Below are 14532 nucleotides of genomic sequence, written 5' to 3' on the forward strand. Positions count from 1 at the left end.
GATATTTTCAAAAATGCTGGGAATCCATGGTTGGCAAAAATAACCAATACAGTTCTCTATCGCGCTGGCTAAAAAAATACTGATCACAGTAAATACCTCCGGGTAGCTTGTCTTGGTCAAGTACTACATGCTAAGGAATAGCACTTCAACTGAATCTAAGAGCAAGATATATAAATCATGTGACATCGGCCAAAGGCAAATAACCGGACTGAGACTTTTAGACCAACAGAATCTAGTTGTTCCGGATAGCGCATAACAGGGGGGCTGAATCCGCGGTGTAAGCCAATGCCCGGGCGACTGGACTATAAAATGAAATGAAATCTATAAATCAAAATTAATTTACAACATTTTGAGTGTGTCCAAATACTTGTTCACAAAATCTGGATTATCTCCAATTACAGGAGTTATTTTCATATTATTTTTTGACATCTCATCAAAGATGAAGAAGAATATGGAAGTCTGGGCATTTACGGGGCTGACGACCGTCATCGGCTGGTTTAAGTGATCACTTTACACACGTGTAACATTCACCAATTCTACCCATTATTGACAACCACACTACTCAAATTCTTGGAAGTTCTTTATATATGAACCAATTTAGAAACCTTGTTCTTGAATCACTAGAACTTCACTAGAGACATCTATTGGTGAGATGTAAATAATGATTGGTGATTGTCAATAATGGGTAGAATTGGTGAATGTTACACGTGTGTAAAGTGATCACTTAAACCAGCCGATGACGGTCGTCAGCCCCGTAAATGCCCAGACTTCCATATTCTTCTTCATCTTTGATGAGATGTCAAAAAATTATATCAAAATTAATTTATTGTTTACTATTTCATTGCTCACCTCCACAGTGTGTCCCGCCATAAATACATAATAAAGCAAAAATTTAAAACAAGGCAAGAAATGTCTGCATTTCATTCTTGAGATCTTTTTTTTAAACCTTCCATATTTATCCTTTATTTTTAAAACAGATTATTACTGTTTAAATGTTATGTAGGTAGGACTTTTGTGGCGCTGTTTTCCGCAGGGCTGGGCAGAGAGAGAATAGAACGCCGCACCACTCTGTCTTTGCAAATATTCTTCACATCTTTCACATTCATGCTTCTCCTTGTACGTACCCACCGATTATTTCTACTCTGTAATTTTTGATAGTTAAATTGAGATTTTAAATGTTGTCCTGGCTACTTAATATAGCACAGTTTTCTTCTACTTTTCATTCCAGAAGGGTCCAAATAAATATAAATGATTTTTACTCTAATACTTGTTACATTGTCTGCCTCCGTAGTGTAATGGTCAGCAAGCTCGGCTACCGTTCTGGAGGTCCCGGGTTCGATTCCCAGGGGGATCAAATAAATATAAGTGATTTTTTCAATCAAATGTTTATTCAATATTACCCTGGACTGGTACCTGAAGCCGGGGGCTGATCACCTTTCCTTCGTGTTTTAACAATCAAGATAACACTGTGTTTATATAATGCAGTGCCCCATGCACCATTGGGGTGCTGATAAGGGTTTGAATTAAATTGAATTTGTTATGTACCCATTGACTGGTACCTGAAGCTCGGGGCTAGTCACTTCATGATAATGGGTCGATGAGGTATTGGTATCAAAAATATTGGTGTGAATTCAAGTTGGAAAAAAGCTGTTGAAGAATTATTCAAGTTAGAAGAAAGAAGAAAAACATCTATAGCATGGCTTTGTTTTGTGTCTATGGTTCTATGTTGATAGCTGTCACTTCAAGTACCTACGTGTAAAATCTTTTGCTGTCACGATCATTCAAATGTCATCTGTCAAAATTTCAAATCCGATCTTTATTCTGTTATTTAAACATTAAGTGATTTATGGATTTCAAATCTTTTGACCATAAAACTGCATTTTTTGTTTGTTTTATAAACGCAAAATTCACCTAACATTTTAATAATGACGTCGGCTTATTCTCATTTATACAAATTATACAGCTTACTAATTCAGAGGTATGTATGTTAACATCACGCCACTTTCTTCATATTTATATAGGTGCAATAATTTTTATATCTAGGAAGCATGTTCACAAGGGATGGAAAAGTTGATAAAGATATTTAGAGAAGAGTGAATGCAGGGAATAGAAGATAAAGTGCTTTGAACAGAGTGATTGCAAATAAAAATATGTTCATGGAAGCTAAGCTAGCGGTTCACAACGGCGTGCTGGTACCGACACTGATGTATGGAAGCGAAACATGGAACTGGCAATGGAAGGATGAAAGCAGAGTTAACGCAGTTCAAATGCGCTCCCTTAGACGAATGTGTGGAAAATCATTGTATGGCAGAATTAAAAACAAAGATATAAGAAAGGATTGTAAGTCTGAACAAGGGATAATTGAAAAGTTTAAAAAGAATTCTTTAAGGTGGTACGGACATGTGGAGCGAATAGATAAAGAGGGAATGACTAAGAAAATATATTTGGCGAATGTGAGCGGGAGAACAGAACGAGGACGGCCGAAAAAGACTTGGCACGATCAGAACCTAAAATCTGGTGATGTCAAAAGTCTGCGTAATCGGAGGGCATGTATGACTAGATGTATGGATGTGAAGCAGGCGAGGAGTGTATGTCAGGACAGAAAAGCGTGAATCCCTGCGGTGAATCTGCGTGATGGTAGTAGTAGTAGTTGTAAATTGATATATGTAGAACATATAGTCTCGGGTTGTGGACCCGTGGTTAGTGTCGTGGACTCTTAAGTCAGAGATTCACGGTTCGAACCCACTCTACCACAATTTGATACCTTTTTCTAATAATGAGCCGCTTAGGCCCACAGACATAGTATGAAATTCAAATATTTGTGTAAATAATAAAAACACAAATAGTTATCTTTTTATTTTAAAAAAATATATTGAAGGTATGACGAAGAAGTTAATAGATGTTTTACAACACTTTGAGTGTGTCCAAATACTTGTTCACAAAAACTGGATAGTAAAAAGCTTCTTTACATCTCACCAATAGATGTCTCTAGTGAAGTTCTAGTGATTCAAGAACAAGATTTCTAAATTGGTTCATATATACAGAACTTCCAAGAATTTGAGTAGTGTGGTTGTCAATAATGGGTACAATTGGTGAATGTTACACGTGTGTAAAGTGATCACTTAAACCAGCCTATGACGGTCGTCAGCCCCGTAAATGCCCAGACTTCCATATTCTTCTTCATCTTTGATGAGATGTCAAAAAATAATGTTTTGTTATACGTGACGAACTAAATGCTTATTATTCCAAGTAATTATTCCAAATAATCCTCCCAATGAAAGAATTTTATAAATATATATTATTCATTCATTTGAAATACATATTAAATAATTACATAGTGGGTAATTTGAATAATTATTTTGATTTCATTACAGTTACACAGATGAAAGGAAGAGTCAAGATGGATTTATCCTAGTAATTATGGGTTCGAACCCTGGCTCTTGTGTGATCTGCTCCTGTACCAAATCTTTAATAAATTGCTCCAAAAATATACCGCAACTCGGGCAAAATGAAAACTTTTGTGACTTATTACAGTCTTGTTTTCATATCAGGGTAGGTGCAATAGACTCCATACCGAGATTTATTTCTTGTTAATAAGAACATCCGTAGTTCTCAAAACTAGTTGTGACTACATTAATAAATTCAAAAGTGATCTTATAAAGGTATTTTTAATTTTTATTTTATTTAAATGGGAAAAGGAGCAGAGGAAGATCGAGAAAACTTGGCACGATCAGGTATGCCAAATACTTGAAAGCGGTCAGTTTAGGAGTCGAAACAATCGGCGGGTGTGTATGAGGAGATGCATGAACGTAGAAGAAGGGAGGAATGTTTGCAAAGACGGAGTGGTGTGTCGTTCTATTCTCTCTGCCTACCCCTGTGGGGAAGCGGTGTGATGGTTAGTTATTTTATTTAAATACAATGTACACTAAGACTTCACTTTGCGTCGTAGATACGTTCCAAAAGATTCCGCAAAATTTAAACAAAATTTAAATTTACAAAATGGGACACAACATTTTTCAAAGTAAAAAAATGATAATCTGAATAAAAATTAAAAAAATGCAGAAATAAAAGATGCAGAGCGAAAATCAGTCTTAATTCAGTAACGACGCAAAGCGAGGTCTGAGTGAATTTGATGCTCCCTCTGTGCTCAGAACTGCAATAACGTTCATAGTGGACAGATTAACACATAACATGTATCAGAATCCAATATGTTTACAGCTGGTAGATGAAAAGGGCAATGCGGAAGTTTGTGCAAACTGTTTGTACCACCTTCAAAATGCTTTATTCTTCCGGAAACGAGTTGAAAATGCAACCAGAAGACTGCAGCATATAGAAACTGGTAAATTTCTATGTATTTGGTTATTGAAAAAAAGATATTGTAATATTAATTTATTTATAAATTTAAGTTTGTGTATATTTTTTTCTAATTTGGATTTGTTGATGCTTACATGTATTTTTTTTATATATAAAGCTGATTGTAATAATTTTAAATAAGAAAAATGAGTTTTCCTTAAAACTAGCTATATTATATAACACATTTTAACACTCGTATATATTGATTTAATTTATTTATTTATTTTATAGTTTTTAAAGAAGAAAACATCAATGAGGATAAAAAATATGAGGAAAGTTTTGATGATCCATTTGTCGATAAATCTGATTTAACAGAGTGTATTTGTGAAGAAAATAAAAATTATGAGAATATCACAAACAAAATGCGAATAGTGAAAATAGAATTAAAGAAATCGAGTGTTGGAGGTGAAGAACTGGAAAATAATGAGGATATCCAAGAAGTAAAAAAGAAAAAGCTCGAAAAATACATTAAAATAAGAAAGGAATGGATAGATCAAATGCCTGTATACAAACCTGTAGATTACATACAACCAACATTAGATCCCAAATCAACGGAATGTCCTGTATGCATTGAAAAATTCAATGACTTCAGTAGTGTACAACGGCATTATAACATACATTTCCATAATTATCTCTGTGATATTTGCGGGATGAAATTCGGAGTCAAGTCTACTTATAAAGCTCATTTAAGCTGCCACAAAGGCCGGCTTCCTTGTGCACAATGCACACTGACATTCGCAAGTAAAGATACCCTGGCTCAGCATACTAAAACCGTTCATTTGAGAAAACCTATTTACACCTGCCCACATTGCAAAGAAAGGTTTTTCAATACCAGACAGAGACAGGACCATCTGATAACAGCGCATAATGTCAAAATAGATCCTCATATCTGTCCCGTATGTCAACTGAAATGCTACACCGCCCTAAGATTGGACCAACACAACAGACAAGTTCATTTAAATGAAAAAAATGTGACATGCTACCATTGCGGGAAGCGAGAATTCTGTAAAGCAACTTTAAATAAACATATTAAAAACGTTCACTGTGGTGAGCTATATTTTTGTACTATTTAGTTATTTATTATTACTCCGTGCTTCAGCCTTCTTCTTATGTCCAGTATTGAACAAAGGCCTCCTTTTTGGACTTCCACAGTTCTCTGTTGGATGCGACTCTCTTCCAGTGCAGGCCTGCCACTTTCCTTATGTCATCGGACCATCTTGTCTGGGGCCTACCCATGCTTCTGAGTCCAGTTCTAGGCCTCCAGTCGAGCACCTTTTTTGTCCATCTATCCTCAGACACACATGCCACATGACCTGCCCAGTTCCACTTTATTTCCGCGATTCTTTGAGCCACAACTGTTACCTTGATCTTTTCCTTTTTCCAAACATTAATTTTTCGATGCCTAAGGGGTATTTATTTATTGATTTGGCGTTTAATTTGAAGAACTCCATTTTAATTTATGAATTAATTTTTAAATCAAATACAGATTTTTTGAGTGTACTAAGTTGTATTTTATTTAAAACACATAAATTGTCAAAATATAATTTTTTATGTGTTTTTAATAAAATACAACTTAGTAGACTCAAAAAAATGTGTTTGATTTAAAAATTAATTCATAACCTAAGGGGTATGTTTAGCATGCTTCTCTCCATTGCTCTTTGTGTTACCCAACGTTTATATATGATTTATTTATTGTTATTATTATATATATGATTTATATATGATTTATTTACTTATTATTACACTGTATCTATAATATGATACACATGCACTATTCAACGTTGGTTTATTTAAAAATAAATCATTTGTCTATGCCCTTTTGAGGGACATCAGGAAGGAGAGGACCTATTTTAATTTGACCAGTAATGAGAGGTGTGTTGGATAGTTGTGGCGCTGCAGTTGACAACCATGAAATTGCATTTCTTGCTGCTACCGCAGGCCTACCAACTCACATATCTTACTTTAGTCTAATATACATTATTTTTGGCTGCTATATTTGTAGTCTAGAATTTGATTCTTGATTAATTCAACATAATATAGTTAAACAATAGTATAATACCACATTTTTCATAAGTGTACCAGCTGTGGGAGCTGGTATATTTCAATTTGCATTTTTCCTGAGTATGGCATATTCTTGTCATCTCGCGATCCCATTAGATTTTAAATTTCTATTCCTTTACATATGTCATGTTATATGCGCTGTCTTCTAACACAGTGTGAACTTTCTTCTAAAACACAAGTCTAATACATATGCTAGTCATACAGGATAAAGTGAGCAAGTGCATTTTTTACAAAAACGTGATCATTGACTATTCGATATCTTACTAGCTTAATATTGCCCTGAAAAAAATCCCAAAGGATTTTAAACTTGGAAGTATAATATATTGACTTGTTCAAAATGAATAGCTGCATTGATGTTTATTTTCTTGCGAAGCAAAAGTGACTTAAATGGCCCTCCTGAACATTTTATGTTTTGTTAGTTGGTCACTTTCTCCTGTGCGACTACGATATTATCAATTCAATTGAAACGCCCTCTCTTATAAAGAATTGTGTTTGTGTTCTTAATTTAATTCTTTATTAGATCAATATTAACTCAATGTTTTTATTTTTATTTTTCAGAAGTCAGAAAACACATCTGTAATATTTGCAACAAAGCATTTAAAATCAAAAGGCACTTGAGGATTCATTTAAATGTTCATTCAGAACGCAAAAGTAAATCTGTGATCTCAAACTAGAAAACCGATGTGTTTATAAAATTATTCCATAAAATGGTTTCTTGATATTATTGAATAAATTTATACATAGTATTTAAAAATTTTGCTCTTTTTATTTTTAATTTTTTTTACATTATAAACCATATACATGTCCCTTAATACTACAAGAAAATACTAATTTTTACTGATATAAACAATGATTTTACTTTTTACAATTTGTACCATTACGTTTTTTACTTTATTAATAATAAAGTAAAAAATGTGTCCAACTTTGTAGTGTTATGGTCATCAAGATCGGCTACCGTACTGGAAGTCCCGAGTTCGATTCCCAGGGGGGGTCAAATAACTATAAATGATATTTTCACTCTAATATTTATTCAATATTACCCTGGACTAGTACCTAAAGCGGAGGGCTGATCACCTTTCCTTCATGTGTGAACAATCAAGATAATACTGGATTTATAAGATGCAGTGTACTATGCACCATCGGGTGCGAATGAAGGTTGAAGAAGAATAATAATAAAACAGATTTTTTTAATAAGTAAAAATATCTGAATATTTCAAAGGTATCAATTGTCTCTAATAAATTATAATAATCCGGTAGGTTATCAAATTCAAAGATTTTTTACGGAATATATTACCTAGATAGCCCGATAGCTCATTAAATTAAAACACTAATCTCAAGCACATATTTTATCCCCTTCGAAATTATCGGTAGTTTTTTTTTTTAAAGAAAATTTTTAAAACGATCTGAAGCTTGTTTTGTATGTTTCACAGATGAATACAATGTATATCAATAGGTGTGCAAGAAATGATTTTCTCATTTAGGTACATATTTTTTTTGTATCTAAAAAAATGTGAACCACCCTTTTCATAAATATAAAATACCTAATAGTTTTGTCTATGCTAATTTTTGACAGCAAAATTGACACTTGTGTTTGACAGTTGAAGTTGGATGCGTTATTTGTTATTGTTATTTACATTATTTATCAATTAAACATGCCGTATGCAATTCTCTACAATAAAATAAAATAACCTAAAACATATAATAAGTTGAATGATCATCATGACGTCGGTTTATTCTCATTTATACAAATTATATCGGCTGTTGTTAATAGAGAGGTAAGATACCTTTCATTAGTTCTTAATAAAGTCACTATAATGACTTTCTTTGATTGTAAAAACTATGCATCAAACATTAATGGTCAAAAAGGTCTAGATAAGAATAGGAAATGATAAGGAAATGAATAACTTGCACAGATACATCTTCTCCGGTTATATTGACATTCTATTGACCGGATTTCAGACTGATTGTACCAAGTCTCTCTTGGCCGTTCTCGTCGTTGCCGACTGTAATGTCGGTAACGACGAAACTCGGTCACTGGTCAAATAAAACAAAAGTGGAAAAAACTTTGTAGTTGTTATTTTATTATATAAAATGCAGTTCCACCAAGAAATGTCAGTACAAAACTAAATCTAATTTTTCTAACTCTTATTAGCACCCAGTGCACAGGGCAGCGTATCGTATTGTCGTGTTGTTATCTTAATTGTTACTTACATCAAGGCAACGTGATCATTCCTATGCTTCAGGGACCAGTCCAGAGTAATATTATATAAATATAAATAGTGTAAAATCACTAATATTTCTTTTCACCCCCCCCCCCTGGGAATTAAACTTGGGTACTCCAGCACGGTAGCTAGACACGCTTACCATTACACCATGAAGGAGGACAATCTAATAAGTAAAATGTAAACAAAAACTAATAAATATTCATGAATATTTTCCCAACCCTTATCCACACCCAATGGTGCATTGGGCACTGCATCGTATTGACGCAGTGCTATCTTGATTGTTACTTACATGAAGGTAAGGTGATCACTCCTGCGCTTCAGGGACCAGTCTAGGGTGATATTAAAGTGTAAAATCACAAATATTTATTTTCACCCCCTCTGAGAATCGAACCCAGCACGGTAGCTAAACATGCTAACCATTACACTACAAAGGAGGACAATCTAATTAGTAAAATGTAAACACAAATAAATATTGATGAAAATTAACCTATTATTTTTTGATATCTCATCAAAGATGAAGAAGAATATGGAAGTCTGGGCATTTACGGGGCTTACGACTGTCATAGGCTGGTTTAAGTGATCACTTTACACACGTGTAACATTCACCAATTCTATCCATTATTGACAACCACACTACTCAAATTCTTGGAAGTTCTATATATATGAACCAATTTAGAAACCTTGTTCATGAATCACTAGAACTTCACCAGAGACATCTATTGGTGAGATTTCTAAATTGGTTCATATATATAGAACTTCCAAGAATTTGAGTAGTGTGGTTGTCAATAATGGGTAGAATTGGTGAATGTTACATGTGTGTAAAGTGATCACTTAAACCAGCCTATGACGGTTGTAAGCCCCGTAAATGCCCAGACTTCCATATTCTTCTTCATCTTTGATGAGATATCAAAAAATAATATAAAAATAACTCCTGTAATTGGAGATAATCCAGATTTTGTGAACAAGTATTTGGACAAACTCAAAATGTTGTAAAATTAACCTATTTATACTTTTCCAGTATTTCAGAAGAAATGAAATGGGGGAAAGGGAAGGTATTGCAACTAGAAAGTGATCGTACTCCCGGGTCCTGTATAATCTGCTGTAGTGCTACACACTGTCTCTGGAACTGTAAGGAGACAATTCCACAACTCAAAAACAACTTTACTGAAGTGTTGCAGTCTTGTTTCCATATAAGGGTGAGTATTATTCTGTAAAGCCAATAGACAATTTGCAGTTTCTCTTAGTCTCAAATCGACGTGCCCTACTTAAAGTGCTCTAGCTACATTTTTGTCAATTTTGAGATGTTTGGTGTACTTTATCTTTATCAACTCACTGTTATCTACAAATATAAATAAACAAAAAATGTATAATATAAATTACGCCTAGTTTTCAGGCGTATAAGACGCTATCTACATTGAATTTTCCTCCTAAAGCGCTAACTTAATTTTGACAAAGAATAAAGTTTTAAAACAATTTAATACATTATTGTATCGTGTTTTTGATGTAAAATTTTCTTCATCTTCTTGCTCAATGCTGAGCGTCGTGGTCTTCTGGAATGTCAGGCACTTGGTGCACAAGTCCTCTCCATTCTTCCCGGTCCTGGGCCAACTTGATGGCAGCGTTTAGCGAGGATCCGGTTAATTCCTTTATTTGGTCTGTCCATCTTGTTGGACACCGTCCTCTTGCCCGCTTGCCTTCAACTGTACCTGTTACTACCAGTTTTTCAAGACTCTTCTCGTTCTTTCTGGCGATATGCCCAAAAATGTAAAATGATGTAAAATACTAGTCTAGAATTTCAGGTAAAACCGTTAATTAATAATAAAAAATATGTTGAAAAAATCTTCTAAGCTCTCTCCTGTAAAGTAGCAGATTTGCAGATAGAGTACTTTACGTAGGGGCCGTCGATATAGTGCCCTCGAGGTAAAAGATATTATTTTATGAAAATGGCACTATATTAATTATTATTATTATCAGTACCCTATATGTTTCCAGCTAGTGGATGAGCAAGGCGATGCGGAAATTTGTGAAAAGTGTGTGTCCCGTCTTAATGATGCTTCCTTGTTCCGGAAACAAATTGAGGATGTAACCAAAAGCCTTCAACGTATGGAACCTGGTGAATAAATCATACTGTTAATACTGTGACTTAAATTTATTTTAGCGAAAAATACTCTATTGGTTTTAATTTTTACTGTCATTTATTATTGATTTTCATTCGAACCCTTATCCGCACCCCAATGGTGCATAGGGCAATGCATCATATAAACGCAGTGTTATCATTATCGTTAACACACGAAGGAAAGGTGATCAGCCCTCCGCTTCAGGTACCAGTCCAGGATAATATTGAATAAATATTAGAGTGAAAAAATCACTTATATTTATTAGACCCCCCCTGGGAATCAAACCTGGGACCTCCAGAACGGTAGCCGAGCGTGCTGACCATTACACTACGGAGGTGGACAACTATTATTACAACCAATAAATTTATGTACATACAATGTAATTATTTGAGGTAAATATTTTTTTTATTTTATTTTATTCATAGACATTGAAGAAGGAAACACTTATCCCAATGAAAGTTATGAGAAAAGCTACTATGATCCATTGCTAGACGAATCTGATTTAGCAGAGTGTATAAATGAAGAAAACAATACCAATAACAGTGTCACCAACATAATATGTGCAAAGAAATCAGAATTAAAAGAGAGTATCGAAGGGGGAAAATTAGAAAATAACGACACCCAAGTCGTAAAGAAGAAAAGAATCGGGAAATATGTGAAAAAAAGAAAGGAATGGATAGATCAAATCCCTGTTTACAAAACAGTAGATTATGTACAGCCAAAGTTAGATCCCTCTTCAACGGAATGTCCCGTATGCAGCGAAAAATTCAACGACTTCAAGAGTGTACAAAGGCATTTTAACATACATTTCCATAAATATCTCTGTGATGTTTGCGGGACGAAATTCGGAGTCAAGTCTACTTATAAAGCTCATATGAGTTGCCACAAAGGTCGGATTCCTTGTGCGCAATGCCCGCTGACGTTTGCAAGTAAAGATACCCTGGCTCAGCATACTAAAGTCGTGCATTTTAGAAAACCGATTTACACTTGTCTACATTGCGAAGAAAGGTTTTTCAATACCAGACAAAGACAAGACCACATGACGGCGGTGCATAATATTAAAATAGACCCTCACTTTTGTCCCGTGTGTCAACTAAAGTGCTACACCGCCCTGAAATTGGACCAACACAACAGAAGAGTTCATTTGAATGAAAAAAATGTGACGTGTCCGCATTGCGGGAAGAGAGAATTTTGTAAAACAGCTTTGAATAAACATATTAAAAATGTTCACAATGGTGAGCTTTATTTTTATACTAGTTTATTCTTCTTCTTCTAACCCTTATCCGCACCCGATGGTGCATAGGGCACTGCATAATATAAACGCAGTGTTATCTTGATTGTTAACGCACAAAGGAAAGATGATCAGCCTTCTACTTTAGGTACCAGTGAAAAAATCACTTTTATTTATTTGACTTCCCCCTAGGAATCGAACCTGGGACCTTCAGTACTGCAACCTCGCGTGCTGACCATTATACTAGGAAGGCGGGCTAGTTTATTAGTTCTGATTAAAGCAATATGACTTAGTTTTGCCAATATTTAGATATATGTTGTTACATATATTGTCCGCCTCCGTGGTGTAATGGTTAGCGTATTTAGCTACTGTGCTGGAGGTCCCGGGTTCGATTCCCAGGAAAATAAAAATTTATGATTTTACACTCTAATATTTATTTAATATTACCCTGGACTGGTCCCTGAAGCGCAGCAGTGGTCACCTTGCCTTCATGTTAGTAACGATCAAGATAATACTGACTCAGTACGATGCAGTGCCCTATGCACCATTGGGTGCGGATAAGGGTTAGAAAAAAATAAATATAAGCTACCTTTTCTTGATGTATTATTATTTCATATTATTAATGATTTTAACCAATATTTCATTCTAACAAGAGCCGTGTTTTTCCATTTTTCAGAAGATAGAAACCACATATGCAACATTTGCGGCAAAACATTCAAAACAAAAAAACATTTGACGGTTCATTTAAATGTTCATCAGGAACGCAAAACAAAACCTGCTAAATCTTCAAACGAAATGGACGAATATAGAGTTATGTACTATGTTATAAATGGTGATGTTATCATACCTGAAAATCTGGAGTAACTAAATATGTATTTCAAAATATTCCCTCTGTGCTTGAAAAGTAAATTTGTATTTCTTTGTGATTTTTTTTTAACTATGCAACTTTTAAATAAAATATATTCACCTTAGGTGTTCAATGTAATAAAATAACTGTACATATTTTTCAACTCTTATTTATTTATAATTTACATTTGAAGCACTAACTTTGTGATTTTCCATTTTATAATTAAAATGTAACTTTGTTTTAAAATCACTTTAAATATTTTATTATAACTTAATTTTAATATCTACCGGTTTCCAAGCTAACCGCTTCTTTATCAAGACTGATTAATACTAATCAGTCTTGATAAAGAAACGGTTAGCTTCGAAACCTGCAGACATTATAATTAAGTTATAATAAAAATATTTACAGTGATTTTAAAACAAAGTTACTAATCAGTCTTGATAAAGAAACGGTTAGCTTCGAAACCGGTAGACATTATAATTAAGTTATAATAAAATATTTATAGTGATTTTAAAACAAAGTAACATTTGAATTATAATTATATCTTATTTATTTGATCGGTAATGACAGAACCCGGTCACTGATCAAATTTAAACATGCGCCATGGCGCAGTTGGGTAGACGCTCGACTCCAAAAATGGCTGCGGGGGCTCTATTCCCGTCAAATTGTTTATTGTATTTAGTGTATTTTTTATTGCATTTTATTTTTTTTTATTTTTTTATTTTTATTTAAAATTCTTTTGCATTACATAAATTCAAAAACAAAAAAATATTTATAAAAAATAAAAATAAATACAAAAAAAGATCCCACAAAGGCATGGCCTGTGTGTGGGTATACAAAATAAATAGTCATAGTACAGGGTATAAGGGTATAGGTTTCTAAGTATAATTAGTTAATACAAAATACAAAAAACTTAAATTAAATACAAAAAAAAATAAAAATAAAAATACTTGACTCTCAGTGAGCAATTTTTTATTTTATTTTATTTTTAATTAAAACTTAAACATAAAAAAGATGACAAAGTAAAAAAGTAAAAAGCTAGCGATCATGTGCTAAATGAAAAAGGAACTTAAATCTGTCTCTTTTATAAATAATCTAAATAAAATCAAGAAATAAATAAATATTTCTTGATTTTATTAGCAAAATAAAATCAAGAAATATTTATTTTCAATTTGTCTGCGTGTTTGTGATGTATTTTTCACATTTTCCTTCCCTATCCTTACAATCCTACTTGCAGACAAGCCTCTAAATTTAGAGGCTTTGTGGGTTATACCTTTAAAAAAAAAAGGTATACATAAATGCAGTTCCATCAAGAAATGGGTATTTATATACTTTTTGAAGTATAATACATTGTTTATTTGAGGATGATTGTATTTGTATTACACTAAGAGTTTTCCACTCTCATAGTATGGTAATTGGTGTCTGCCTACCAAACTAAAAGTCTCGGATTTGATTACCAAGCAGGTCAATATAAAATAAATACATTTTTCAATTTTTATTAACAATCAAATAATACTGTATCAATATTATGTAGGTACTATTGGATAGTAAGGGTTAAAATATAAAAATAAAATTTCTTTATTCCTTTGATTTATTTAAATTTTGGAATTGAAAATAAATGCGGCTATTTTTTCCTTCCATTTATCTTTTAAGAACATGAAGTTAACCAGGTAATAGAAATGGATCTTCATTGAAAGT

The 14532-nt window shown here is 33.4% G+C and overlaps 2 protein-coding genes across 4 annotated transcripts; both read left to right on the plus strand.

Annotated features, from left to right (window-relative positions):
• Window positions 1-1721: 1721 nt before the first annotated feature.
• LOC148302519 (uncharacterized) lies at window positions 1722-7168 on the plus strand. Its single transcript, XM_088271490.1, has 5 exons — window positions 1722-1978; window positions 3375-3552; window positions 4219-4339; window positions 4585-5400; window positions 6973-7168. The coding sequence occupies exons 1-5, from the start codon at window positions 1926-1928 to the stop codon at window positions 7086-7088; spliced, it is 1284 nt and encodes a 427-aa protein (XP_088127616.1). The 5' UTR covers window positions 1722-1925; the 3' UTR covers window positions 7089-7168.
• A 798-nt stretch (window positions 7169-7966) lies between these two features.
• LOC148302520 (uncharacterized) lies at window positions 7967-12992 on the plus strand. 3 transcript variants are annotated; one of them, XM_088271485.1, is made up of 5 exons: window positions 7967-8189; window positions 9658-9835; window positions 10632-10752; window positions 11182-11991; window positions 12664-12992. In XM_088271485.1, exons 1-5 carry the CDS (start codon window positions 8125-8127, stop codon window positions 12849-12851), a joined length of 1362 nt encoding a protein of 453 aa, XP_088127611.1. In that variant the 5' UTR covers window positions 7967-8124; the 3' UTR covers window positions 12852-12992. The 3 variants fall into 3 exon arrangements, with proteins under 3 accessions (XP_088127611.1, XP_088127613.1, XP_088127612.1); XM_088271486.1 differs by lacking the exon at window positions 7967-8189 and adding an exon at window positions 8397-8525; XM_088271487.1 differs by lacking the exon at window positions 11182-11991 and having other exon boundaries at window positions 7994-8189.
• The last annotated feature ends 1540 nt before the right edge of the window (window positions 12993-14532 follow it).

This window comes from Brachycentrus maculatus, unplaced genomic scaffold, assembly GCF_059751285.1.
Source record: "Brachycentrus maculatus isolate JH-2025_06_01 unplaced genomic scaffold, ASM5975128v1 h1tg000442l, whole genome shotgun sequence".
In the NCBI taxonomy this organism is placed as follows: Eukaryota; Metazoa; Arthropoda; class Insecta; order Trichoptera; family Brachycentridae; genus Brachycentrus; species Brachycentrus maculatus.